General features: G+C 50.9%; 1 protein-coding gene across 1 annotated transcript; it reads left to right on the top strand.

Annotated features, from left to right (window-relative positions):
- The first annotated feature begins 2,520 nt into the window (after positions 1-2,520).
- LOC100903919 (vesicular glutamate transporter 1-like) lies at positions 2,521-13,579 on the top strand. The gene is made up of 13 exons (XM_029113126.1): positions 2,521-2,558; positions 2,674-2,769; positions 7,842-8,024; positions 8,592-8,733; positions 8,878-9,111; positions 10,365-10,558; positions 10,673-10,834; positions 10,948-11,053; positions 11,208-11,315; positions 11,439-11,574; positions 11,679-11,803; positions 13,010-13,273; positions 13,433-13,579. The coding sequence occupies exons 1-13, from the start codon at positions 2,521-2,523 to the stop codon at positions 13,577-13,579; spliced, it is 1,935 nt and encodes a 644-aa protein (XP_028968959.1).
- Positions 13,580-26,278: the final 12,699 nt, after the last annotated feature.

Here is a 26,278-nt window from a genome sequence, read left to right as displayed (position 1 = left end):
TTGTTCTTCCTACCGATCTCGTCTAGTGATTTAAGGTGATACATTTGACCCTTGCGAAATCTGTCCGATATGAGCGAAGGCGTGCAAGGGCGGCGTATATGTATGAATCAGATAGGCAGCGCTGTCCTGCCTCCGCGCACTTCCGGATCGTAGCACGTCATGCGGACGACTCGGAATTCGCACGTCCTCACGCATGGATGTCGACGTGCTGCATCGCTTTCGTATTCGTTTCTGTTTTCTTGTTTTTATGAACAGCGCTGGCAGCATCGCTATCAGCCATGAATCGTATCCGAGGGTTCTTCCGATCGTCTGTCGATTGCGAGCAGAAAATAACGACGACTGGGGAGTGGGTCCGGCAGAGGGAGAAACGTTTCAAGAAGAGAAATTGTATCTTTTCCGATTGCTATCGCTAATAAAACGGGTTGCAGCTCCGAAACGACTTGTTGACCTTTTGGTAGGAGCGATAGAGGCAATCATCTCTTTTCTCGTGTCTGCTACTATCGATGCAATGAGCCTCGCCGCCGCCGCCCCCGCTCACCCGCCCGACGAGCGAGCGAGCTGGTCATCCAATGACCAATCAGTGTCTCGCCACTCGAACGGAAGAAGTCCGAGGAAGCAACGTGATCCGCTGAAACATGAATTGATTCCTACGGCTCTCTCGACGATGATGTCGTTGATGATGATGATGACGACGACGATGTTCGTAGCGGGATGATCGTTTCACGGTCGCTACCTGATTGCATCGGAGCCTATGCTGCGGAGGCGGCACGGCGGCATCGGATGCTCGAGAACCCATTCGTTTACGATAGCTGGCAAGATACGTATGACGCATCCAAACGTGAATACCGAAGGGGGTGTACAGACGCAATTTTCTCCGAATTCTCGAGAATTTTCTGCGGAGTGTGTTGGATTTGAGGCTCTGGTGAAGATTCGTTTTTTTCTGTTGTTTTCCCTCCCACTCGCTCCTCACCTCCGGCAGCCTGTCCTTGCTTCTATCCTATCGGGAAAAGCCGCAGGATTTCGAGAACTACTCGAGAGGGAATTCCCGGCCTGCAGACCCTCGAACGCTAATAGCGAATCGCAAAGCCGGACTGAATGAGCTGACGAGAAAAGTTCGACCTCAATCCCAGAAGAGGAAGAGCACATGCTAACTGTTGAGAGCACAGGGGCGTTCCCGGCTTGATGCCTCTTCACCGCTCTATGATGTTCCCAAGCCCCTCAACCATCACCACCAACACTACTTCTTCCTCACCCAGCTCGATCGAAATTGAGGAGTGAGACCAAATGAAGACGATGGCTTTGGGCGGACAGGTTCGCCCGCGTGCCCCCTCTCTCTTTCCGTCTATTATTCGAACAGAACGGGAGCCATCATTTCATTCTTTGTCTTCAGGCTTAGTGCACTCACTTTCGTCCTCTCTCACTTTCTTCGATGGCGCCGCTTTCCGCAATGGTTTTCCAGCGGCGGACAATGATGATGACGGCCAGGCGATGAGAAGATAATTCTCTCTTTTGGCTCTGGTCGTTGCAGTCGTCGTCCCGACGGTCGTCTCCGTTCTTCCTTTGCACTCTACTTTCGTCGAACGTGTCCTTCTCCGGCACACTCACCGGTGGCGCGGCGCTCTCGGACGGTCGGACAGCCGGACAGGCAGTCTGACTTGCCTTGCTGCCATCGCTTCTTGCCTTGATGAGATTACCGATGATGAGGCATAACGCAGCAGAAGCAGTAGCGACCACCGCTGGCCATACCACCCGCGAGGCTCCAACAAATCCCCCAAGCGGGCTGAAGTCAGCGCAGTGATGATCCATTGTCTGTGAACTCTTCATCCAATTTCCTCTCGTCGGACTCGATGACAGTAATGCATTCAAAAGAGAAGCGACACCGTTGTACTCTGTCGAGCATTGCGTATAAACTCTGATAGATATTCGAATATGAGCGTCTCCTCGAAGGATCATTCGAACTTGGAGGGATCGCGATACAGACGGAATCGTTCTCACGGATCGTATGAGGGATCCGCGAGATCGCGAGGTGTGATTGCGGAGCATATCGCTGGGCGGGTCGTACAGGAACTGCGTCCCTACTGGAAAAACCTGCTCCGTGTAACAAGTTTATTTGGGGACTTCGAATCCTCTCGTACCGGCTCTCACGGAAATTGACGCCCGATCAGGGAATTTTCGCGTCGTGTCACAGAAGTAAGTTTCGGCGTCGGCCGAATGTCCCCGAAAACTATCGCTCTGAACATCTCCCTCAGATGGCTAATGAAGGAAACCCCAGCCAGATCCGCAGGTTTTCGAAATCCACCAGCATGTCTGGTAGGAAGAAGTATATAAAGATCTCGTTGTGAAACAAAAAGTCTGTCCGACATCAATGTATTCTCCTATTCCCCCGGGACGGTCGACGACGCAGCGACCGAGCTCGTCGGGGTGAATATGGAACAAAGAGCCACATCCCGGGTCCGCGCACTCAGCTCACTTCGGCTAGTGTCCCCTCTCTCGATGTTTTCCGTTTGTGCATTAGCGAATATGACGGCACCTCCAATATCGTCCCTCTGTCTGCATGGGTACGAGCTCGTCCCCATCCCACCATGAAAGCGAGGAGTAAGCTCCTAGCGGGGTGGTACGACGTTCCTTCCCATCTTCGTTCTCTGCGATTGACTTCTGCAATTTCTCTTCCAGGAAACCGGCTTCAAGTGCCCACGAAGGATTCGAATTGTCCAACATCAAATCTACAATAAAGAACTTGCCAAACACAAAGCTCGGATCGGTGTTTGGGTAAGTTGATAGCGAAGACTAGTCTCACAAGACAGACTATAACCAAGTGCTATTAAATACGACTATCCTAGGCGAACCATTCGCTAGCCGCGAAAACGAACGAACGAGCGGCAGCGCGATCCTGAACGCGCTGGAAATTCTCACGTACGCAGAATTTATCGACTAACTCAGCTTCGTGACGGTGGTGTTATCTCGTTCGAATATGGAGCTCGGCGCTAAAACTCTCTATGCAGCTCGGAATCCCCTCGTGATATCGAAGCGGGTCAGTGTATGCTCTGCAGCGGCTAGTCTGGACTCGACAGATTCGAAAGTTTCCTGCGGGAAAACCGACCTGCATCGCGGCGGCTGGACCAATCCACGAGTAGAACGAGTACTCGCATCGACGACATCATGACGATCGCCCGGAAGAGTTCCGGAAGACTCCCGACGGGAAGTTTTTCCTGCGATCGAGAGCAGGCCTACGAGGCCTGTACAAACGGAGTCACAGGAGTCTCGCCTCTTGGAAGCTTCCGTCTGTAGGCGCTTACCGACAGCTCTCGAAGACTGATGGAGCGAATTCCCCGCTTGTGCTCAAGTTCCGAGACAATTCGTCAAAAAAGTCACTCGATGAGACTGATTTCAAGCTCAGCCAAAGCTCTCCGAGCCGTCCTCGAGACGTTTCACTCCATTTGTTCCCGGCATACCATGAACACTGAATCTAGCTCATTGTCAGTCATTCGTGTACCTTCCTGACATCGTGAAGCTTCCGCCGTATAGATTTCTGCGAGGGAATTTCGTCCATGAAATCCCCCTCGTTCGTTATGCAATCAGTTTAGGCTGAGATCGATGTGCACGAAAAAAGAATGCTCCGGAGAGCACGAATGCTGTCGAGTTTTCGGACAATCGTGACTCTGATGGCAAGACTCAGTCAGACCCAAGCAGGAGAAGAGCGCATGGAAGGGAAACGAATTCTGATCAGGGAAATGGATTTGAGAGCCGTCCAAATACAATTTCATCCCCCTCGCTAATATTTTCTTTGCGATCACAAAATTTTCCAGTTTCTCGAATATTGCGAGATCGAGGATCCGATCTCCCAGATGTGGTCGGGATATACCTCACGGTAAAAGAATCGTCCCATCGCGTTCCGCCTGCGTTTTCCCTTCCCAGAACCGAGGGGACGAACAGTTTCTAAATTTTTGCGGTCTGTCAGCCTTTCCACGATGCTCTAAAACTCCTGGTCGGCGTGTTAAAACCTCATTCAATTGCATAAAAACTCTCCGTGGCCTCGCCTCTTCCGATGAGATTCCCTTCCAATGAGCTCCGCGTCTGCGGATCTCCGGCAATGCACTCTTATATCAGGGACGCACCTGAAACTACCGAGATTGAGTCGATGGTTAATCTTGCGGACGGATCGGGGCACAGACCACGACTCCTGACGGCGTCCTCCGCTCCCGCAGCCGAAACCCCACGACGATTAATCGTCACTACCGAAGGCAGCACACCGGAACGGACCGAAGAGCTTGGTGCCCCTTTGAAATCAGGCTCGTGTGAGCGCCAGCCTGTTCGCCAGAACTTTCGGCGAGCGTTTCCGTTCCGAAATGCTTGAGAGAAAAGATTCGATGCATATAATTATTCTATCCGCACACGAGAGGATCCCGCGATCGAGTAGGCGTGCTACGTGAGTCCCTCTTGCGCCTTGAATCTACCTCTCGAAAAACGGCGCTAGCTGCAGCAACTCGCGGGAAACTCGTTCCCAGCTCTTATGAGAGCAAGAAAGGAAACCGAGCTACCAGAGCGCATATTAGACTTTCCAATTTTCCTGAGCCGAAAATGAGGAATGGCACAGACCAACAGCGCCTTCGGGATAGGATGTTTCAAACTTTTCGCTTCTGGAACGAAATGAGTGCGGTGGAGAGAAGATTGTCTGTTTCTCGTCAAACAGCTGCAGCGTTCATTGGATCTGCACTCTCGAGCGTCAGAGTGCGGTGCCCCACTGGCACATTGCAAACAATCAGCAGAAGCCAGCAGAACTTATCGCACTGAGAGGAACGCATTGCATTTAATATCTGTCTTCTCTTCTGAGACGACTTTCACGACGGCGATACGGAAAGCAGCACAGATCATTTTTAGAACCAGCACCCCTCAAACAGAGATATGCTTAGGGCTCGCTTGCCTCGCGTGGAAATTTTCCCGAAGGAGAATTTCCGGGCAATCCGCTATGAAACCCCACGCGACGCCTCGGTCGAAGGTAAAAACAACGCTCCAGCGAACGCATACATACATCAGCGTGACTTGTCGTGCCGAGAACATCCGAGATAAGATTGTCTAGCGAGTTAAGGCAGCAGAGGCGAATGAGCGCGAGAAAGGAAATTGTAGGGAGGACGACGAAGAGGGAGGAGAGCGAGGAACTGGGCGCATCCAACCGAAATGATGGTGCTCTAATACGAAGCGACAGCGGGGATCAGACTGCAAACAAGAGAAGATGCTGTTATAGGAAAAGTCAACTTCTCGGCCGCAGCGAAACGAGATGGCTCCGGGGTTAAGCGGAGCATCGCTCCCCTGGCTCTAACCGCGAGTTTTAATCTCACGGAACATTATTCATTGGTACTCGCATCTCATCGAAGCATCCAGACTGAGGCTAGACGAGGCGAACGTCTGCTTCTCGATCTTGTCCGACTCGATTCGTGCTATATGGTCCAATGCAAATATCAAAAGGAAATTACTGCTCGGCAAATATTGACCGAGACCCGGTCTCTTTCGCAGAGACCGGGCAACCCCATCGTAAGAGGATATGAATCCCGCGGTATTCCCTCGATCCAACAATCGTGTCGTGTTCGCGAGTTCCAGCACCACTCACGGCTCCCTCGATCGATCATAGCAACAGCGTGTCACAACGGAGGAAGGAACTTCCTGGAACGACTAGAACGAAAATTTCATTCCAGAATTCCTGGGGTAATATTCGGTCGCATCGACTTCCCTTGCCTCGCCTGAAACAGCGTGCGAAGTCTCAACGCTTCCCTTGAGTCAGTCGGGCAACGCAACTGAGTAGTCTCCCTGTCGGCTTCTAACGTTTGACTCGGATGCAGATTTGTTGCCTGCCGAGCGACGGTTCGGCCTACCGCCTCGACTAACTCCCTGTCTTTCTCTCACGGCCTCTAGAGGGCTCTCGGCTGCTTTCGATTGGAGGCAGCGCGCGAGCCTCACTTAATAATGCACCCCTTCGGTTGGAGTGTTTTAAGGCCGGAAATCCGTCTGCTTCTCGCTCCCCTCCACTCGGGGCGCTGCTTTCCGATTCAGTGTCAGCTCCCGCGTCGTCATCATTATCCTACGCAGACACGGGCTGATTCGATTCATCGGCAAGCTGTCAACCCGAATCCAGGTCCGTTTTCGGCCGAGAATGAGATCGTCTCTGCTTCTAAATGCCCCGGGACGTCTGAAGGCGCGGATTCGCGATCCCTTTCCCCCTTGATTCAGCCTATGCCTGAGCCGATCGTTCCAGGGTCCCGAGTGGTCTCGTACATACCATAATATTTTCACCTCATCGTTGCGATGAGCCGCTCGGCTCGTTCCTCCCTCCTCCTCCCTCCCCTCCTGCATTGTCTCGCTCGCTCGCTCGCTCGCACAATAGACTGCCGAGGGAACTCGCATGTGAGATGAAACATGGATATCCTCGATGCGCTTTTTCGAAGGCTTCGCGACCCATCGGGGAGACGAACACTTGTTTCCAAGTCCGATATGGAGGACGAGGCTCGGACTTGATCCCCGATTGTACATTCCGAGCGATATTTCGAAAGGGGCAACGTCGGATGAGTCTCCCCAAACCGCATTAGCGCTCCCTTTCTCTGCTTCTTTCGCTCTGCTCCCCTGCTCCGTCGATGTGCGCCATCGACCGAGCTGAGAATCCCGCTCGAATTCTCGCTGCAACCCAACGGCCCCCTTGACAGCGTCGCTACTGGCAGCGAAATAGATCTCCCCGCTCGAACGAGCCATCGCAACGGTGCGCAGAATCAGATATGCCTTTAGATAATCTACATAAATGGGTTTTTCGAAGAGCTAGTGCTTTTTCAGTACTGTCTGCTGTGGGATACTCGTCCCGGGAACAACAAAAGGGGCGAACTCGTGTTCTTCCCGGCGTCTGTCGCAATTAGGAACCGTAGCCGCCGGTGGGGGGGAAGACGTTCTTGGGTGATATATGTATTTTTCTGAGAGTGCGGGAGCTTGCAGTCCATCGCGATGACGGCGTGTCGCAGGGAGGTGTCTCAGCCATTCATCGTGTTCCGCGAGAGAGCAGGACAGCACCTCGGACCAACATTGAATCCTCACGCGAGAGACGGTGCTCTCAGGCGATGACGGATGATACATGGCTCGAGAAGTCGGAGACACATGAAAAGACTCACAGTTCACAATTGAAAGGATGTGCCAACAACGTGATGGAACGAACATTCGGATGAGGTTTACCGTTGATGTCTGAGCTGCCTATACCTGAGTATATCTCGAAAGCGGGGAATGAGGATCAATGCAAAGCTCGCTCCGCCGCTTAGAAGTAACCTACCGAGACTCCACCCAGTGACAAGAAATCCACGGGGCGGGCGAACGTTCGTCACAGCGACTGTTGAACATTCTGCCTATCTGGTTACAAAACGCTCCGAAGAGAGAGCGCCAGCAGCGCAGAAGTGCGGCGATGATGCTCCCGGCCAGCGCAAGGCTGATGGTATGAAATTCGGCGCAAGCTAATATATGCGCATAGCAACGCACTAGACTGGCTGACGGGCTCGCTGGTTCAACGTAAGAAAAGGAGCGAGCCCGAGAAAGGGTCATCGTCGTGTGCCGACTAACAGACATTACCAGCTGCAACTCTTACAAGCGCCGTAAATCCTGGTCCGAGGTGTCTTTGCACTGACCTCGGGGCGGAAGCCGCAATGGCCGTTGTCCTGTGTCCTATCTGTCCTGAGTTGAGTTCCCCGATCGGTCGCGGAGGAATTCTGACATTTTGCTCATTGAAATCTGCTACGAGGGCGAAATTCCGTGGAGGAGGAGAACGATCGATCGAAGGATCATCAGCAGGAGATTAAAGAGAATTCCTCTTCTTACAGTCGGTTACGTGGCAGCGGGGCCTCGTCGAAGTATGGTCAACTGGACGATGAAGACGGTGGAGGCGGTGGGGGCGTCGTCGGCGGCGTGCCCTATCAACAAGCCGGCGGTGGAGACGTACCGGGGGGTCCCGTACACTCAGTTGATCACGTAGAAATCGACCATGGACCTCGGGACTGGCGGAGGTAGGTCACTCTCATTCATTCATCCGCTCTATCGCTTAGCCCCTCGGTGGCAACGTCCTATTTGCCGAATTCATTCAGGCCTCTCACAAAGCTATTCCGCGAGGCCCGTGCGTATGCCTCCCGCGCTCACTGCCGGCCGGCCGGCCGGCATGCTTGCATACAGGCGTGCTCCCATCGACCTGATAAGTCCGTCCGACGACGGTATGAAACGCTATATTGAAGCCAATAAATGATCGAGAAGACGAGCGAGCATAGCTGTTGCAGAGCCGATCCCCGAGGCGGCGCGGTAGCTCAGGGTCGGAGAGCACGTCTCACATGCCTGGGAGCTTCTAATTTAGCGAGTCAACGTCCCTCCTTCGAGCTGCTGCTGCTCCTCCTCCTCCTCCTCCAGAAACCGCTCAGGAAATTGGGGGTTGAAGACGCTCCGGTCGGATGCGATGACAGGAGTCAAGCCCGATTATTATCCGCGGGAGGAGACGATCAGATCGAGCGTTCTTGAGTGGATAAGACGGGAAAAGCTTGGATAAAAAAAAAATACTGACCGCCTAAACCCTGATCCCTCCACAGGCATCTCGAGCCCAACTGCCCTTGCAAACCAGATCTCTCGAAACGTATGACAATGGCTGTACTCTCATCAATCGGCTTCTTGGTGTCATTCGGAATTCGATGTAACTGGGGCGTAGCACTCGTTCCCATGACTAAGGGGTTGGTAAGTGCCCGCAGTTCTCCGGAGCCCGTCCCGTTTCCCAACTGATTTTCCCCGTACAGATCACCTAGTCAAAAGAGGACGTGTTATGATCGAGCGGGCGACGCCCACCGACCCAGCTGAATCCGGAATCTTCGACTTTTCCAGACGCCTGAATTCGATTGGTCCGAAAAACAAATCGGTTTCATTGACTCGTCGTTTTTCGTTGGATACCTCGTGACGCAAGTGCCAGGCGGCTTCCTGGCCGCAAAATACCCCGCCAACCGGATTTTCGGTACGGCGATAGCCGCATCAGCGTGTTTGAACATGTTAATTCCAGCCTCAACATCGATCGGCGTCGGTGCGATTGTATTAGTACGAATGACCCAGGGTTTAATTGAGGTTAGTGAAGCGAGTTCCTTTCGCCAGCAGCGACCTCCGAGTCGAGACGGGCCTAACATACCCAGCCGAGAGCAAAGCGACCGAGCAGCCGACTAGAGCATGCCAAGCACGCCGGCGGCCACCGCCAATCGATCGATTGATCGTCGTGAACTCCGAGCGGACCGCGAGCTCTCAACGAGCTCACCGGCGGTGGCAGCGTTGGTGACAAAGGCAGGCAGGCGGGCAGGCAGACAGACACACACACAGTGCAACAGTAGAACGTACGCGCGCGTATTCGCAAGACACGCGTGACGTGGACACGTTCCTCCTCGGTCTCGATTAAGTTTGCAAGGCTCACTTTGCATGGCTGACTTGCATCCTGTTGCTCTTTTGCTGCTGAGACGTGAAAGGATGCTCGCGAGCCATCCAATCGAAAGTGGCTTTCTCTCAGCTCTCTCCTTCTCCCGCTGCATGTTCCTCGCTCTTTTTCTTGCGTTCGTCTACGCGGCTCCCACCCTGTCCGTTTGCGTCGCTGCTATATAGAACGACATGGCCCGCTGCCGTTCTCGTTCTTCTTTCTCCCACCGTCACTACACGGCCGTGGCTCGGCGCTCCCCGGCCGAGCGAGCGGTCTCTCGCTCGCCTAAGCGATAGCAGCGAAAGAGAGACCGACCGACCGCCCGAAGAAGAGAATACTGAAGTCGAAGACGTGACCTCTTGTTGTCTGTCTGGCTGGTTGGCTGAGCTGTTTGCTCAATGAGATCCGTCCCCGTGGCCGATGGCAACAGCGATAGCTTTTTTCTGCTGGTCTTGTGCATTACGGGTCTTGCCAGCACCGTAATGCATCCTCCGACAAATACGTTCAATGTCCGAATGCGGAAAATTTCTCGGAGCGGGACAAGGCCGAGATGTCGAGTTGCTTGCTTCTCGCGAGAGATATCTCTCTCTGGATATCGTTTCCAGCGTCGAGATTCGCCTCCGTGGACAAGATCGTACCCATAGCGGGCGGCGCAAATCTTTGGAGCATTCAATGATAAACACTGCTTTCGCTCCGCATACTTCTCTCGAGACCGTGGCGAAGGTCAAGGAGGTAGTCGGGGACGAGGGACCGACTGTTCGGAAGCTCACCGGCGATCCTCGAGCCTCGCGAGCTCTATTATTGGCCACGCGACCCGTTCGTCACGGGACCTAGTCTCAGTTTGCAGAGAGGTCCTGCAGAATCATAAGTCAAAAGTGGAAATTCGATATTCTGAGCGAACTCGCTCTGTTTGCAGGGCGTGACGTATCCAGCATGTCACGGAATTTGGCGATTCTGGGCTCCACCCATGGAGCGGAGTAAATTGGCAACACTGGCATTCTGTGGATCTTACGCAGGTGCTGTGGTGGGAATTCCCCTCTCATCTTTTTTGACCAGCGCCTTCGGGTGGCGTCTGTGTTTCTACTTCTATGGCATCTGTGGAATTATATGGTATGTCCAAGATTAACGCCAGAACTAGATCGCTCGTGCACGATATCGAATCGTTGTTGTGAGGAGATCCTTTTGTCCGCACTGTTTTCCGACTGAGAGAAAATTTCGGCTCAGGTACATATTCTGGCTGTGGTTGAGTTTCGAACGGCCAGCTTCCCATCCCACGATATCAGCACAGGAACGTCAATACATCGAAGAATCTTTAGGAACCACCAGTCAGGTCGCTCCGACTTTTGCAAATACCCCTTGGAAATATATCTTCTGCTCACTTCCGGTGTAAGTATGAGTCGTATTTCGATTCTATCGATCGAGCGCTCGATCGGATCGTGGAGCCGCATTGATATTGCTATCGAGACGCCGATGATTGAATGGGTGAGGCTCACTCGCAGGTGGGCGATCATTGTTGCAAACTTTTGCCGATCATGGACCTTCTACCTATTGATTATATCACAACCAAAATATTTTGATGAAGTTCACAACCTCGACCTAAAAAAGGTTAGTTTTCCATATTACGGAGCTCGTATCTTCGAGAACGGCTCGAAAGCTTGCTGTCGAGCGCTGAAAGGAGGCTGCAAAAGGCCGACGTGACAGCGTCGACGACGATTGAACGTACTCGAAGCCACACTCACACCGTAAGTCTGAATTATAGTCCGGTGTCTTGGGAGCACTTCCACATCTTCTGATGGCCTGCGTCGTACCGGTCGGAGGACAGCTAGCCGATCGTCTCCGTAAACGACAGATACTGACAACAACTCAAGTACGTAAACGAGCACAGAAATGACATCGACTAGATCCGCTGTACGACACCGTATCCGTCAACAGAACTTGGGATCGATGTCGCGGTCGTCAGTCCTCAACTGAATTGAATTGGAACCTTCAGGTGCGAAAGCTTTTCAACTGTGGCGGTTTCGGCATGGAGGCCCTATTCCTCTTGTTCGTCGCCTTCAGCCGCTCCACAACCGCGGCTACTGCATTTCTGACGCTCGCTGTCGGCTTCTCCGGATTCGCTATATCAGGTCAGACCCCCGTCCGCATCAAACTTCCCATGCTCGCGTGGATGACTCTCTGTTCCAGCGTCTGTCACGCGATACGTTCACATCGACTGTCTTTTGGCATCCAGGTTTTAACGTGAACCATCTGGATATCGCGCCTCGGTATGCGCCCATTCTCATGGGTATATCGAACGGGGTCGGCACTCTAGCCGGGATGTTCTGTCCGGTCGTCGTCGAATGGATCACGGACAAAGTGATTCAAAGAGAGGTAAGTCATACGCAAGCTCCAGCTGCCATAGCCAGCGCACCTCCGCAGAATATCTCGGCTCCGGACGACGCGACGTCTGGGGAAGAAGGGACAGTCACAGACGCTATTCGCTACATTTTGACATGAGTCCGACGGAGCCTCGGGAGCCGCGCATGATAAGAGAGAACTCTTGTCAGGAAAGAAAAGATTCTCGTCGGAAACGCATAAATATTCACGAGGCCATCCAAATGCCTTTTGCCTCTCTCGGAACAGAGCTAAGACGTCTGCGAGCATTGCCGACGGAATGCAGGTGCAGGGGATGAGTGACGCAATGTGTTATCCCTATATTTGGGATCGGGAGGGTTGGTTTTGTGCTTGTGGGTTCACAGCGCCGCCTGGCTTTATTCGACGACCTCAAAGCCGAGCACGGCGCCATCTCGCGGCTATATCTTTCAGCTCTTGCGATAACTCTCGCTGAAAATCTGCGAATGCTCGGGAGAGGGCGCAACCCCGACTTCTCGCTCGAATTCGAGTGAGCACGGCGCGGCGGTTTCCCTCCGATTGCGGCAGTACAGACACATATAGATAACGCAAATTCCGTATCTTCCACGTTTCGTATCAATGCTCACGGGTCCCGATTCCGGATCTCGCGTTTTCTCTGGAGGGGCGGATCCGTGATGAGTCTGGCTGTGTCCGTCTCGATTTTCTACCATGTCCGTGTGTTGCGATCACCACCCGGGATACCCTACTCAAGGAAAACTCGGGAAATCGTGGGCACTGGATACCCGGGAGTCGCTTTTTCTGTTGCCTCTGGTTCGCACGATGCTCTCGCTTGCGAGGATCGTAGGCAAGTTGTTTCTAGCCGCCGCCGCTACCGCCGCGTCGCAACCGAAGACGGGACGTGCAGGGGTTCGACGTTTCGTACCCATCGCAACAGAAAAGCTTCTCCGCGGGCCTTCATTTATTGATATTACACCCCTCGGATTCAGCTATCTATGGGGATTCGCCACACCGTGTATTGTAGTCTCTTCGTTTCCAGGACCCTCCTCAGAAAGCTGTACTCGATATCCTGTTGACCGTCTCTCTGGTGTAGGATTGGGTGCTCCAATATTCGATTTTGGAGATTCACGTTCGACGAGATATTCTCGCACAGGCAATAATCAATGCTCTCGAACAGCCTGTGTACTAAAATGTCACCGATTACGCTTCCAGCATCCTGAAATGGCAGCGAAGCAGTGGCAAAAGATATTGGTCATAGCCGCAATGATCCACTTCGTTGGCGTCATCTTTTACGGGCTCTTCGCCTCGGGTGACAAACAACCCTGGGCTGAGCCAGCCACAGAGGCCGAACCCGCCCAAGCAGGGGTTCGGTATCCTGACCCCAGCGCACAGTTCGAAGGCCAACAAACCGCCCCTCCTTCGTATGGGTCGACTGCCGAGACGAATTTCGTCTACGACCCAGCGTCCTCACAACAGGTGAAACCTCCTGGTCCGAGCCGACCTTATGACTTCTTTGAATCCTCCCATGGACTCTCCGAGTCTCATTTGAGACTGTTCAACGATCGGAGTGTATTGACCACCCGCATCTATCTAATCGCGAGTTCGTGGAGTGACAAACGCCTGCTATCGTTTCAGCCTCAGAAACCCGCTCCACCAGCGCCCCCGAGTAATCCGACTTATCAACAGAATACCCAAGCCGTTTATGATCCGAATGCGGCTTGGGGCGAAGAAAGCACAGGGCAAAGCTACGCGTACAACCAGCAACAACAACAACAGTGGTAGATGCTACTGCCCCGCTAGCTCGTTCGTTCGTTCGTTCGCGCACTCGCTCTACATTAAACTTGGCCTCGTCGCAGCATTAAGGACTAAGCTGAATCGGTCGTCGATCCCATCGCGAAGCGCTACCCGAATCGGCGCAGGAAACGCAGTCCGTGACAAAAGGTTTCGAGGTGGTGATGCCCATCATTAGTCGCGGCCTACCAGCTCGCTTAAAAATATTATATCTATCATGAATAGATCGAATCAGATGGCTCGAGACGACCTCCGGCGGCGCAGATTGCGTGTCTGCTCCGCGGAATCAGTTAATGGATGAGTGAATGGAGGGATGGATGGATGAGACGAAGCGACAGAGCGAGCAAGAATGCTCTCGCCGCAACAACAAGTTCATGATCATGTTCTGACCAGTCTTTCGGAGTGGCCGAGGTTTTTTCCTCGTTAGCGGGGAGCTGACCGGAGCCGCCAGCAACACATCCACCAGCGCATCATATATTGACTAGCGTATCGATGAGGCGGTGTACCGACGTTTGTATCGCGTTCTGCAGAGTTTACATTTGTTTTCTCAACCGACGAAGATCAAGCGAAGAAGTATGTTCGAATTGATTGTTCTAATTATTGTGACTCGTGGATACTGATCTCGAGAAGAAAACGAGATAGTCTCTCTCTTTGACCTATTCCAATGAAAATGATCGAACGAGATCTTATCGAAGCGTTGCGTTCGTTAAACGCTGCGCTGGGTGCGAATTCCAGACGGAGTGAGCCTGAACAGCTCATCGTTACCCACACTCAAAACGCGTCCCAAGTCCTAAGGAAGAAAAACAGTCGCTGCAACCGCCGCCGTTCCCGTCGCCGGACCCTCGATTCAACCTTCCGGAGGAGTCGAAATCCCCCACGACCAATTTCCCAGATCAGAGTAATCTGATAGCTCCGGTGATGATGCCGAGGCCGACTTCCGCGTTCGGCTCCTATGAAGGTAGGGAAGGTGGGGATTCAAAACGGAACCTGTGCTCAACTCAACGCGGGCGTATGTTCCCGAGCAGTCGTGTGTACTCGGTCAGATGAGGAAGTCTCCATATGCTTCGTTCGTTCGGCCGTCTGTTGTGGGCTGTGACTCAACATCAAGGATGATCCTTCTTCGATGGTACTCGGCGCTAGCTTCCGTTCGATTTGACGATGTTGTCAATGAAGCATGGCTGTCGAGCTGCAGCAAACGGCGGCGGAGGCGGCGACGACGGGTAAGAGCAAGAATTAACCGCAACCACGTTAGGGATCTCATGAGAATGCAAAAACACTTGCTGAGATCGCTTCTCTGCTAGAGAGGGAGCGGATCTGGAATTGTGTTCGATTGACCTGACTCATCAGTTATCATGCGTGCATACACATGGAAAGGTGGTGGTGGTGAACTCTACGAGAGCGAGTTTAGCTGCTCTCTTCTTCGAAGCTACGACTATTGTGGGGATGATTGTACTAAGCACTTGTCTTTCGTTTTGACTATTGTACGAATAGATTGCAAATAATGATCTCGTTCGAGTGTGTGTCGCCCCTTTGTGGCAAAGATCGAAGAATAGAAGAGTAAGGAGCTGATCACCTCGTCCGAAGACGGCTGATTGTACGGGATGATGATCGTATGATTTCCTTGTGAGATTCTGTACCCTCCGTCGTTGATGGAAGTCACGGCATAATTGGTGGGATGATCGTTGAACGTTTCATCGAGCAACATTTCGATTGGCCGGACATCGTTGAGCGATTCAAATTTCTAGCGATAAGTGTTCTAAATTATTGGTTTTGTCACATTGATACTAGGATTTTTGGTGGACTCGTTGATCTCATTTGATCTTTCTTGAGCGTGGAAATGTTCGTTATTGTTACTACTGTTATGGAATGTGTTTGAATTAAGGTACGGACGGCGGGGGAAAAGGCAAAAATCAATGAAATACGGTAATGTAACCTAGGATATGGAATTCGGCCGATTTCCCGAGGACGTTTTGCGCTGTGAGCGGATTCCGATGTGACTTTCCCGAACAACTCCGAGCGAACACTCATTCACACTCATAGCACATGAATCATTTTGGCACAAACACGCTCACGAAGCCTCACAATCTCATTTGAACACCGCAAACACAGCCAATCGAATCAATGTCAGGGTCTTTCAATCCTAACCAAGTTCTTTCATTCAGTGTCTGATACGAGCGTTCATCTAGCATGAGCTTATACGGCATTCTACTTCCTTTGAGCCGTCCCTCAATCCCCGGAGAAGCTCTCTTCTGGGACTGTATTATTTCTGCATTCAATTTCGATGATGCTAGTGGTACTCGTATTGCGTCTTTCAATCTGCTCATTTCCGACTGCTTGAGTCACAGATTCTGTGGTAAGCAATGACCCGGGAGGAAGTGAGTAAAAACTCAGATTTTCCGTCTAGTGAGTAGAGTCCGCGGAGCTCGGCAGGAACCCTGCGATACAATCTTGGGAGGAGAGACAGATTCTACTCCCACCGATTATGTTCCCGTTCCATAGCAGAGAGAACATAGCGATTCAGCACAGAACGCCAGGATGATATATTCTCAGAACATCAATCTAATTCGATACAATCTTCATTTGCACACAGCTAGACGGTCTACTTATCGCAGCAGATAATCGAATTATTCATCCAACATTAATGTCTTCAAGCGGCTATAGATCTGGAGAGCGGTCACGATTTAAGCGTTGTGCTCGGACAGTACTTCGCCGGCTCAACGACCGAGTCTTTCTTTATTTTCCGAACGCAGCCCCATTCTAATCTCGATGATACGACGTACGATCCAATCACTCGCTTTGAGAAACCCGAGAAAGAGACGCTTTCGAACCCCAGACGATTATTCTATTTTACTCGTGAAGCTAGAAGCGTAGTTTCAGAATATATGGGTACACAATATGTACATTAGGAACCCCGAATCAGGACGGGACTCAGAGAATCTATAGCGTCGTCGTCCACACAGGAAAAGTTGCGATAGATCCCTGTGATCGATCAATCGTATACTCTTTTTACTGACTGATCTCTCAACCCGATGGGCTTTCACTTTCACTGCAATACATCATGTCAGATATGTGTAGGTACGTCTACACTAAGGACTATATATACAATTAATGAGCTCCGATTCATAGGTATGCGAACAGATTATTATCATAGAAGTATCAATAGGCGAAGATACGAACAGGAGACCGCCCACCTAAGCGGTTCAACAACAGTCAGTCCGTCCTTGAATTTTCGATTCGGCTTCTTCTCTCGATATCCTATTGACGGCTGAACTTCGAGCAGCCGAGTCCTATTTCCACCTAGCGCGGAGTATCTGGCGCGAAGCGCCACGTCCATCGTTCACCCACGGAGCACGATTTAAGTCTGTGTCTGATTCGACTCTACAGCACTCGCAAAATCTCCCAACGATAGAGTTGGGGGACAAAATATGCCTAGAAGAGAGAAACTCGATTCCATTTCTCCTTCCAAGAGAATACTGAACGCAGTTGTGCCCGCAAAGTCTTTCAATAGTCGACCCGGCGCCATTGCAGCTGACTCGACCGGGGAGCAGTCTGCTCGTTGATATTTTCATGGAATCTCAACTCGACCGACTCGAATCCAAATCGTTCTCACTCCCAGAGGAACTCACAGAATCATCGAGCATCTGCTAGCCGCCGCCGTCGTCGGTTTTTCACATGCCGCTGGGCTTGACTCCACGATGTGCATGCTGTGCAAAAGCTTAGTTGCAGTTCTCATGTATAATCATAAGCGACATTCTCATTCATTGGAGCACTGTAATCCTTGATCATTGGTTTTCTCGGTAATGCGTCTTTATGACGTATTTCTTCCTTAAATTGAACGATCGTATCGCCCATCTCAAGCATGGGTCCCCGATAAGTTTCTTCAAGCAACTCTTTCAGCGACCCCTTAACAATCTATCTAGCAGCCGATACTTATCGAAATCCAGAGCAGCTAAAGTTGTGGAATCTGGGCTGAGCGAATGGGGAACAAATCAGTATCCCGACGGAAATAACATTTGTGTACAGTTCGTTTAAGAATACAGAGTCGTAGATCAATGGTGTCCCTTGGAAGGTCCGATGAGCTCACTTCGATTGTAGACTATCTCCCGCGAAAATTGGTCGAGTCGCTCCCTCTCGGGAGAGGTGAGCTCATTTTCCCCCGAATCACGATGATAGGGTAGAGGAGCGTTTCAACCGAGGTGATTATGGTCACACCTTCAATGATGAGTATGGGATACGTATGAGACAAAAATGTCCGACCACGATTCAGAATAGATGTAGAGGCTTCTTGCTTAATTCTCGTAAGGCATCGAGTCAGAAACATATCACCGACCTGAGCTGGGAATGAGATGTTGCCAGGAAACAGATGCCACCTTCTCTATTGTTTGGATGTTCCCATAGAACCCCAACAGACAATCGTCCACACTGTTCGTATGCTTTCATCGCAGGAGTACACGAAATAGAACTCAAACCTTTCAAATGTCTTGAAGGTATCATGTATTGCCTGATGGAAAAATATTGCCGGAGCGAAAATCAATTGCGACCTTCTGGCGACGAAACGTCCCGGGTCCACAAGAATTGTGTAAACAATCATTTACTGAACGCAGACAAACAATCATCATCGATAGACGATTGACGGCGAAGTCGTCGACGAAAATATCTATAATAACTCCCACGGATCCTCTTATGTAGAGTCCTAGTGATTAATGAGTCGATATACGCAGCACTCTCATCGAATCCTGTAGCAAGCAAACTTAATCACTGGTGGAAACATCCAAAATGTCTGGGAGTGCAAAACGACCTGATCGATGAGTTCTTCTCTGGAAGCTGGGTTTCAGAGCTCGAATGAATGGCATCGTTTGCTTGCTGTCAGCACTGATACGATGGTGAAAATAATCAATCATCAATCGATGATTTCCTCCCTTATTCCCCACATGATACTTCTGGAGCTCTTAGGCCATAGGACTGAACAATTCAAACATCATGTTGACTCTTATCTGTTCGAATGATTTTGGATTATCCTGGCAGAAGAACATAATTTTCATCCGAACTCCTCCTTAAATCCAGCCCAACCGACTCTCCACGGAGCATAAGACACCTTTACTCGAGCGATTTACTTCTTAACTTTCTACTGCTGCTATCAGCAGTACGCACATTACCGGACTGCAGTGATTCGTACTCCGGAATACACATAAACACAACCGGACATATGAACAGATACATCACATAAGAAATTCGCGGAAAACACAGCATTCGGAGCATAGCCCAAAGAGCGAGCGATTATTGCCTTTTCCGACTTTCTCCGTCGTACCGAATAACTTTTGTGATATAGAACCATATTTCCTACATATGATAATTATGAATATGGTGAAGATGATTACGAAGATGCGAAGCGAGGATTGTGGAGATCCGAAGCGATCATTATGATGAGGATGATGAGTATGATTGAAAAGGTTTGAACGATGTTCGAGATAACTATCTATGTCGAGACTTTACCCATTACGCGGTCCTCGTGTAACCTTACATTCATATCTTAGATCGCCAGCGCCCAGGTGAATTTACTCGGGGTTCTACCGTGCGGTTCGAGAGACGTTGTTGGTACTACGTCCGATGTAGATGGCCGAGCAAGTCCTGTCGGCCATAATACTCAACGTGCTCCGTCGATCCGTCACGGTGCTCCCGTCGACGAGTAGTGGAGTGAAGGTTTTTCAAAATCGAGCTGAAGCTTTCCCTCTCAATGAGAGCGAATATTTTCCAATGGCATGGATCACCGTGTTAGTCACTTCTTGAGAAATCTCTCCTTTCCACTGTAGTGTCCGTAGTCGATGTGACCAAGCCTCTCGGGGACGTCTACGGAGGCGTTCGCGGAGGAGCTCTTTCATCTATTAAATCAACGGATGATATCAATGGGTGGAGACGACTTAAGACAGTGTTTGCCTTTCTTGGATGTTAAATGAGGCGAGGTGGATGAATGTCATGAGCATGCGATGCCGATTGCTGCCACCCGGGGGGAAATTCGGGAGCAAAATTCCTGATACCGAGTTCCGCTACCGCAATATGAGATTGAAAGAAGTTAATCCCGACAAATTATGACCGGTTCTAGAAGAGCTCGGAAAGAGTCTATTCGAAACGAGAACACGACTTCACTATTGAAATTCCGCAGCAACTGGGAACTTGCACGAATCGACGACTCAATCGAATATCTAGTTGAGCAATAAAGTCATTTGATCCACAGGGAAAGTCGTTGATAGAGCTCGAAATATCCCGCAGGAAACACGCAGAGACCGTCATGCCGAGCGGCCACGGCCCTCAATGTACCGGACATGATTGATCGACAGGAGTTATGGATGAATGGTTCTGTAGAATACCCGAATACCCGTGGATGGAAGGACAACATTCGAGAGAATAAATATTATGAATCTTAAGCCTACGATATCTTGGCGTCGGCTGTCCTCATTGTCTCCGATTAGGGAAATCGGAATCAATTTTGAGGGACTACACAGTCCCGCATCACTGCGGTGCGAGACGACCCGGCCGCGGCAACATCTCGGCCACTACCGAACAACTGAATCTCCCTCGGCAAGGCGTTCATCACGATCAGTTTTTTCCGGCATCTATCGAAGTGCTGATGTAATTCGATTTCGCCCATTAGAGCGGGAGCAAGTTTATCATCCGTGATGGATAATTATCGGACGGCGCATCGATGAAGTCGTCGATGTACTGAGGCTTGAGGAATATCCACGAGGGCATCATCCAGCGGGCCCAGATGTCCAGATGGGTCATGCTGGAAATGAGCAGAAGCTTGGTCAGAGGATATCGGGCCTCGAGGAATCAATATGCGGTGTTTATACGTCTTCGGATTTGATACGTGAACGTCTCAATGGATGAAATTCTTCCCACGTGGAAACATCTCTACCCAGGCTCCGCTCAAACTTTTAATATGCGCCGTCTTCGATTGAGTCATTACTTGTGGCGCTTCGCGACCCCATGAGTCGGTCCCCATCAAAATGGGGGAATCCAAATCCCAGCATCGTGGAGGGGATTTCCGTGATTCTGCTCCGAGCAAGCACCTATTGCATCGCAAAACTAAGCTGCTCCACGATATTTGCTTTCCCAAATACACTCAAACTTGGCACGAAGTTGGAAAAATAATGGGGGATCGTTCGATGAAAATTTCGGAAATGATGGTGAACGTTCTTGTTCCGCGATCTGATGGGGAGAAATTCTCGTGAAAAGGTAGACCATGGGGAACTCGACAGGATGCCGTGCTTGGCCACGGACGCGGGTATGCTAGATACTTCGTTGAAACTTTCTAGATCTGATGTCTCTTCGATGTCGTTCGGTCGCACAATAAAGAATCCCCGGACAACGGAAACATCAGACCAGTTTCTTGTGCGAATCGCGTGGTCGGGAATCGGAAAGGTGCGACCGAAACAAGCAAGCCTTCAAGGACGGAAGCAACGCGTGAGAGCATGGACAAGCTCCGCAAGCGCGCATATCGAGAGACCTAGATGATCATCGAAAGGCTCTCCGAGTGGCGGGATCAGAGGGTCGAAACATCGGCCGAAAAGTAGATTACCTCTAGTGGAAAATACGGTGAAAATTTTAAGCCTGGGTCTCTAAACACTCGATAAATAATAACACACAGGCCAGATCGGGACCAGCGGAAGAAGATGCACGAGATTAGGTAGCATTGGGGACCCAAGAAAGCAATGAGAATGAGTTCGGAGGAACCCGGGGAGTATAGGGTGGTCCGAACGCTAGAGACTCCGCCCGTGATGAGATGTTGAAGTCGTCCGATTGCGTTATTCATGAACTCATTTCCTCACTGAGCTTCTAAGCTGTCCAATCAAGGGTGACCACGAGGGTATTTCCGCTTACCTAAGGCTCATGTTGCTGAAAGTACCAGATCGGCGTAATTTTCGTTTCTCTTAGGAAATTACGATTCGTCGCCGTAGGTGTTGACTTCTTATTATGAGTGCTTAGCTGTGTCGATTTCTGCGAAGACACCAAGATCTGTAGGGAACATACGACATTCGATGCTGATTGAGACTCATCGTTCATGTAACTTTCCATTCTTTCCGGTCGAAAATTCCATTCTGATCCAAATTGGCAAAGAAGCACAGGCTCTAAATACTCTTCGAAGCTGCAAAGAATGAAGGCGAAATGGAGAGTAGTTCTTGACTGTGATCTCATCGTCGAGTGGCCTTCGAGCGCGACGAGTCGAATGTCCAGCAGTCTGCATAAGCCTTATCGGAACGAGTACGAAAAGGATCCATAGACCGAGATTCAATCACCTTCGTACCTACGCGCACTCGGTATATTCCGTGTTTCCGCCGACGAAAAACCGTTCGTAGGCTCCGGCCGACTCGCCTGCCGCTCGTGCGTTCCAACGTGTCTGACTTGAGATCTTCACTCGAGAGCTTTACTCGAGTTGTCGAGCTCAAACAGTTTTCCACATCTGACCCGAACGAGAGTTGGGTCAGCGTCCGCAGCACACATATTCCTTTCAGGAGGTTTTGGTTACCAAGTAGCGCGCGCTGGAACGATGGCGCTCTTATGCGTAACAGCTAATTGAATAAGACATCTAGTGTTCGACGCGAATGGGAGTTGATTTCGTTGGGTTCCAGAGCAAGCTCTATCACAGCTTGGTTATTAGATCAGTCCCCTCCAATGGTGTTTAATGAGTTTCCCTCGAACAATTGCAAGTATTCTCGTGTGTGGTACCCCGTTGAGTAGCTCCTTGCACACTGTTCCAAACTTCGAATGTCCCTGAGTGATGTTCCTGCTTCCGGCTCAGGCAATTAGTTGTAAGTAGGATTGATTGCTATGGAGCGATGCGTATATCCTCTTCTATCCGTGGCAAGACAGGTGGAGTTTGCGGATTCATTCCAAGAATTCCATGAAGGGAATCTACGGCTAGGACTCCAGGGAGAAAATCTATCTGGGTGGATGTTTTACGGCGCTTCCATAGAATTTCTGAGCAAGACTCGAGCCCTTTCGGGATCCGCTTTTCTGCTTCATCCATCTGAAGGCGTATATCCAGGACATCACTGAAGAATTCGAATGGATCCCCCATGCGATTTGTTTCCCACACCCTACGATGACGGGAAAAAGTCATCAGAGACGATTCACTTGTTGATTTGGTGGCCAGGATTCGCTCTTTCGGTGACGATAAAAATGCGAGGCCCGGGATAATCTGATAATGAGTTCGGTATCCAAGTTCGGACCACAACTCTTCGTCTGTCCCTTCCTTCCGATGGAAAGGCTGCACGTTCTCAGCTACGCTATGAACGACTCCAAGTGTGTATGCATTCCCAAATCCTACAGAGCATCCACAGAGTAGAGACGTTGTCGAAGTAACGACCTCTTCAAGGAATGCCAGCTTATATTCCTCAGTCGTCTCCGAGGATCTCCAACGGAGGAACTGCGACTGCAGTCCTTGAAACTAGGTTTCCACGGAGTCTCTTCTAAGGGGGAGGGAAAATTACAGCCCGCGTCAGTGATCGATGTTCATGCGTCGTAACAGTAAACAACAGTCGTGCATCAGACAGTTCGCTGTAAAACGAGGGAGCAGGAGCCCATGGCAGCTCAGGAATCTCCGTCGCTCTCGGGTAAAAAGTCGGCGGAGCTGGTGTCGCGGAAAGCGAGGAAAAAGTCGAGCTCATGTCGGAGTCTTCAGCCAACTCTGAGTCTTGCTCTATCTCTTGGAGGGGATCCATCAGTTCGATCAAGAATTCGCCGGTTATCGAGGCTCAGCTCCATGTACGAAGGGACTACGGACAGTGGAAGCAACCACTAAGCTCAGTGTAATCGACTTCCAGCAATCTCAAGCCCTCTTTCATCTTGCTGAAGTTTCGCTTGCCAGGTAATCCCGGAGGATATCGTGGCCATCGATTCTACATGCGACGGGGTCATCCGGACAATCCTTCTCAATGGATCCTTTCGTGACGGAGCTCTGGAAATTGGTCGCAGGCCAGCATATCCGTAGCCGAAGAATATTTGACGATGAATATCCAGCCTTCTTGACATCAATCTGACTCTCAGATTCCGATTGGTATCAGCACCCTCGTCGATTGAACGTTTTGATGATGCTCCGCGTTTCCAGGTATAGTACCTACTCCATTCTGAACGATCGCCCACGAGGCTTCCGATCTCAGTCTGAGCCCTCCCAATCGCTCCCACCTCTATCGGTCCCTCCTCCATCTTTGCCGCCGGATCTTCGATGCTCGAACTCGGACTCCTTTGGAATGCGGTCACATTCCAGACCTCAGTGGAGAATTGACTTAGCGTCTTGTAGCAGCGTAACATCGAATGCACCGCATTTTGCCTTGAAGACTCGTCTCTTCGCCGAGCTTGCGGAAATCGAGGCTGTTATCGAACATATGAGCGGCCCGCTTACTCCGGTCAGGATTCGGGGTGTTGCAACACCGAAAGCGTTTAAAAGCTCTTCCTTGCTTGTTCGAATTCCCCTCGTCCACTCCGTAAATCAGATGGTTCATAGGGCAATAAATGTATACCTTGTTGCTTCTGCTGACGTTCTCCATGAGCTGAGTCCCAAGCTGCTTCAAATCAAGGGTGTAGCTGGTTCAAATCTGATTCGAACCAGACCATGTTGTCATATGCGACATTTGTCAGATGGTGGGTCGGATGCGGAGCATTCAGAGCGGATTTATTCGATTCGTGATAAAGTTGAGGTTAAAGATAAAGCGAAGCGCCCGATGGGTCGCTCTGCTCAGCAAGGGACAGGCTCGGAGATTCGGAGACGAGAGTCATTCACACGTGACGCTCACAAGACGAACCAAGCATGATAGCCGCGCCGACAAACGGCGTCTGCTGGAATTTTAGTCGTTCGGAAATCGGAGCTATTAGCGAGCTCTCGAATGGATCACTTCAGAAGATACTCCCGCTTTTTTGGAATAGTAGACCAGAGGCTCGAGCCCCGGATATTTAGCTCGACAGACGAGGCAGACCGCCTCGCCAAGGCCGCGACTCGGTCGCATGTCACACCCAGCCTGAAATAACTTTCTGCCTTCCGTACCTCGTTGTGCTATCGAAATTCTGCCTCTGATACCTGGGGAGCATAGGGATTCCCCGCCGCAGAGTATATTAGGGACCTAGCCGGGACGATTCAGGTGAATCTCATGCACGTTTGGAACACTCAGGCCATACCATCTTCTTCATGTTGTCCATCTCCGCAAGGGTTGTGGCTTATCGCCGTTTGAGGACGATTTTTCATTTCCTGTCAGAATCCGATCGACACCTCAATCCGAAAAAAAATCGCCGGGGCCCAACTTTCTTCACATTTTCCAGTTTCCACATATTGTACTTCATCCTGATACGAAGGAGGTTTGATTCAGCGTGATGTCGCGGTGTGTCATTGGAAACCTGGCGCAAGACTTGAGCTCGATTTTTTCAGCTAATCCTCCGAGCTATGACCGCGTCCCGTCCGGAGCAAGTCTAAATCCCTGTCGGAAGTCAATGAGAAGCCGTAGTCGGTCTGCCCCCGGGGCAGAGGAGCCCCCGATCTCCCACGTTAGTGAGCTTCTGAAAGTTTCAAAATAGATGTCAGCGGTCGTCCTTTGTCTGCTTGGGAGAGACGGGACCATACATCACAGGGAATAACAAAAGAACATCTTCGAAAGAACCCTAAAATTAGAGCTGTGTCCAATTTACAATCTCTTGAAACGTGATGGACGACAGCGCAACGTCGCGATAACCACACGAACTCATTTTACGATTCTTGCCGTGGCTTCCAGCGTGCACTACGGTACGCCTCCAACGTTTTGTTCCCATCTGGGATGTATGAGGGATTTTTCACCGCTGGAAACTTCCCCAACGAAGTGATTAAGCGTCTGGCTGGAGACCCTGAGATCTCCATGCGAGCTCTTTGGGAACAGAAATCATCAATCCCACACATCACCCACCCACTAGTGTCACCTCAGTAGAATCTGCAAGAATTCCGGCTCGAATTTCCGATATGGTTTTGGCAAGACTAGGCTTGGGATGCGAAAGCCCAGCTGCGAGAGACTGTGATCTCGCCTGATTCTATTAGATATACATGCACACAAATACAGGCGATGGCGAATCAGCTGCGTTCGCAGACTCTACCGACCACGGCCACATTGTCAGCGTTCGAATCGCGATATTGCGTCGGCTTCCTACCGATGCGAATGGCATATGTTTGGGTGAAATTTTCCCGTTCCAGGGCTTATTGATTTGACCGAATCCACCCGCGGTCGCCTCGAGGCCGCTTCTCGATATCCTGCTCCTCATCTACTCGTATCGCGTGGACGGAGTTTTCATCGCTCCAGGTGGAATCTTTGTTGTGAAATCCCAAGCGATCGCTGATCCAGCGCTTCGGAAAATGTCATCCAGGGAACAGGATATGTTTGCAACAGAAGTCGTCGCTGTTTCGACCCCATCACCAAGCCTGCAAGTGCAGAGCAAACAGGCACAGGATTACGCTTCGATTCGAGTTCCGAAAAGGCGACGCGGTCGGAACGGAGTCCCCTCTACCAGAAATTAGGGGATCGAAGGCGATCATCGAGCACAAAATCGGCTCGCGGCAATGCGGGGCGAGGCATAGAACACAACTTTCCCATGCGTGGCGGACGAAGAAGTCGGAACGTCATTCACGGCCGACCGTGCAAGGTCCGGTGTGGAGGGAATGCAAGAGCGTCGGGCTCTATC

Source organism: Galendromus occidentalis, unplaced genomic scaffold (assembly GCF_000255335.2).
Source record: "Galendromus occidentalis unplaced genomic scaffold, Mocc_1.1 scf7180000076336, whole genome shotgun sequence".
Lineage (NCBI taxonomy): Eukaryota > Metazoa > Arthropoda > Arachnida > Mesostigmata > Phytoseiidae > Galendromus > Galendromus occidentalis.
Note: the sequence above shows the minus strand (reverse complement) of the source record. Positions and strands in the feature narration are given on the sequence as shown.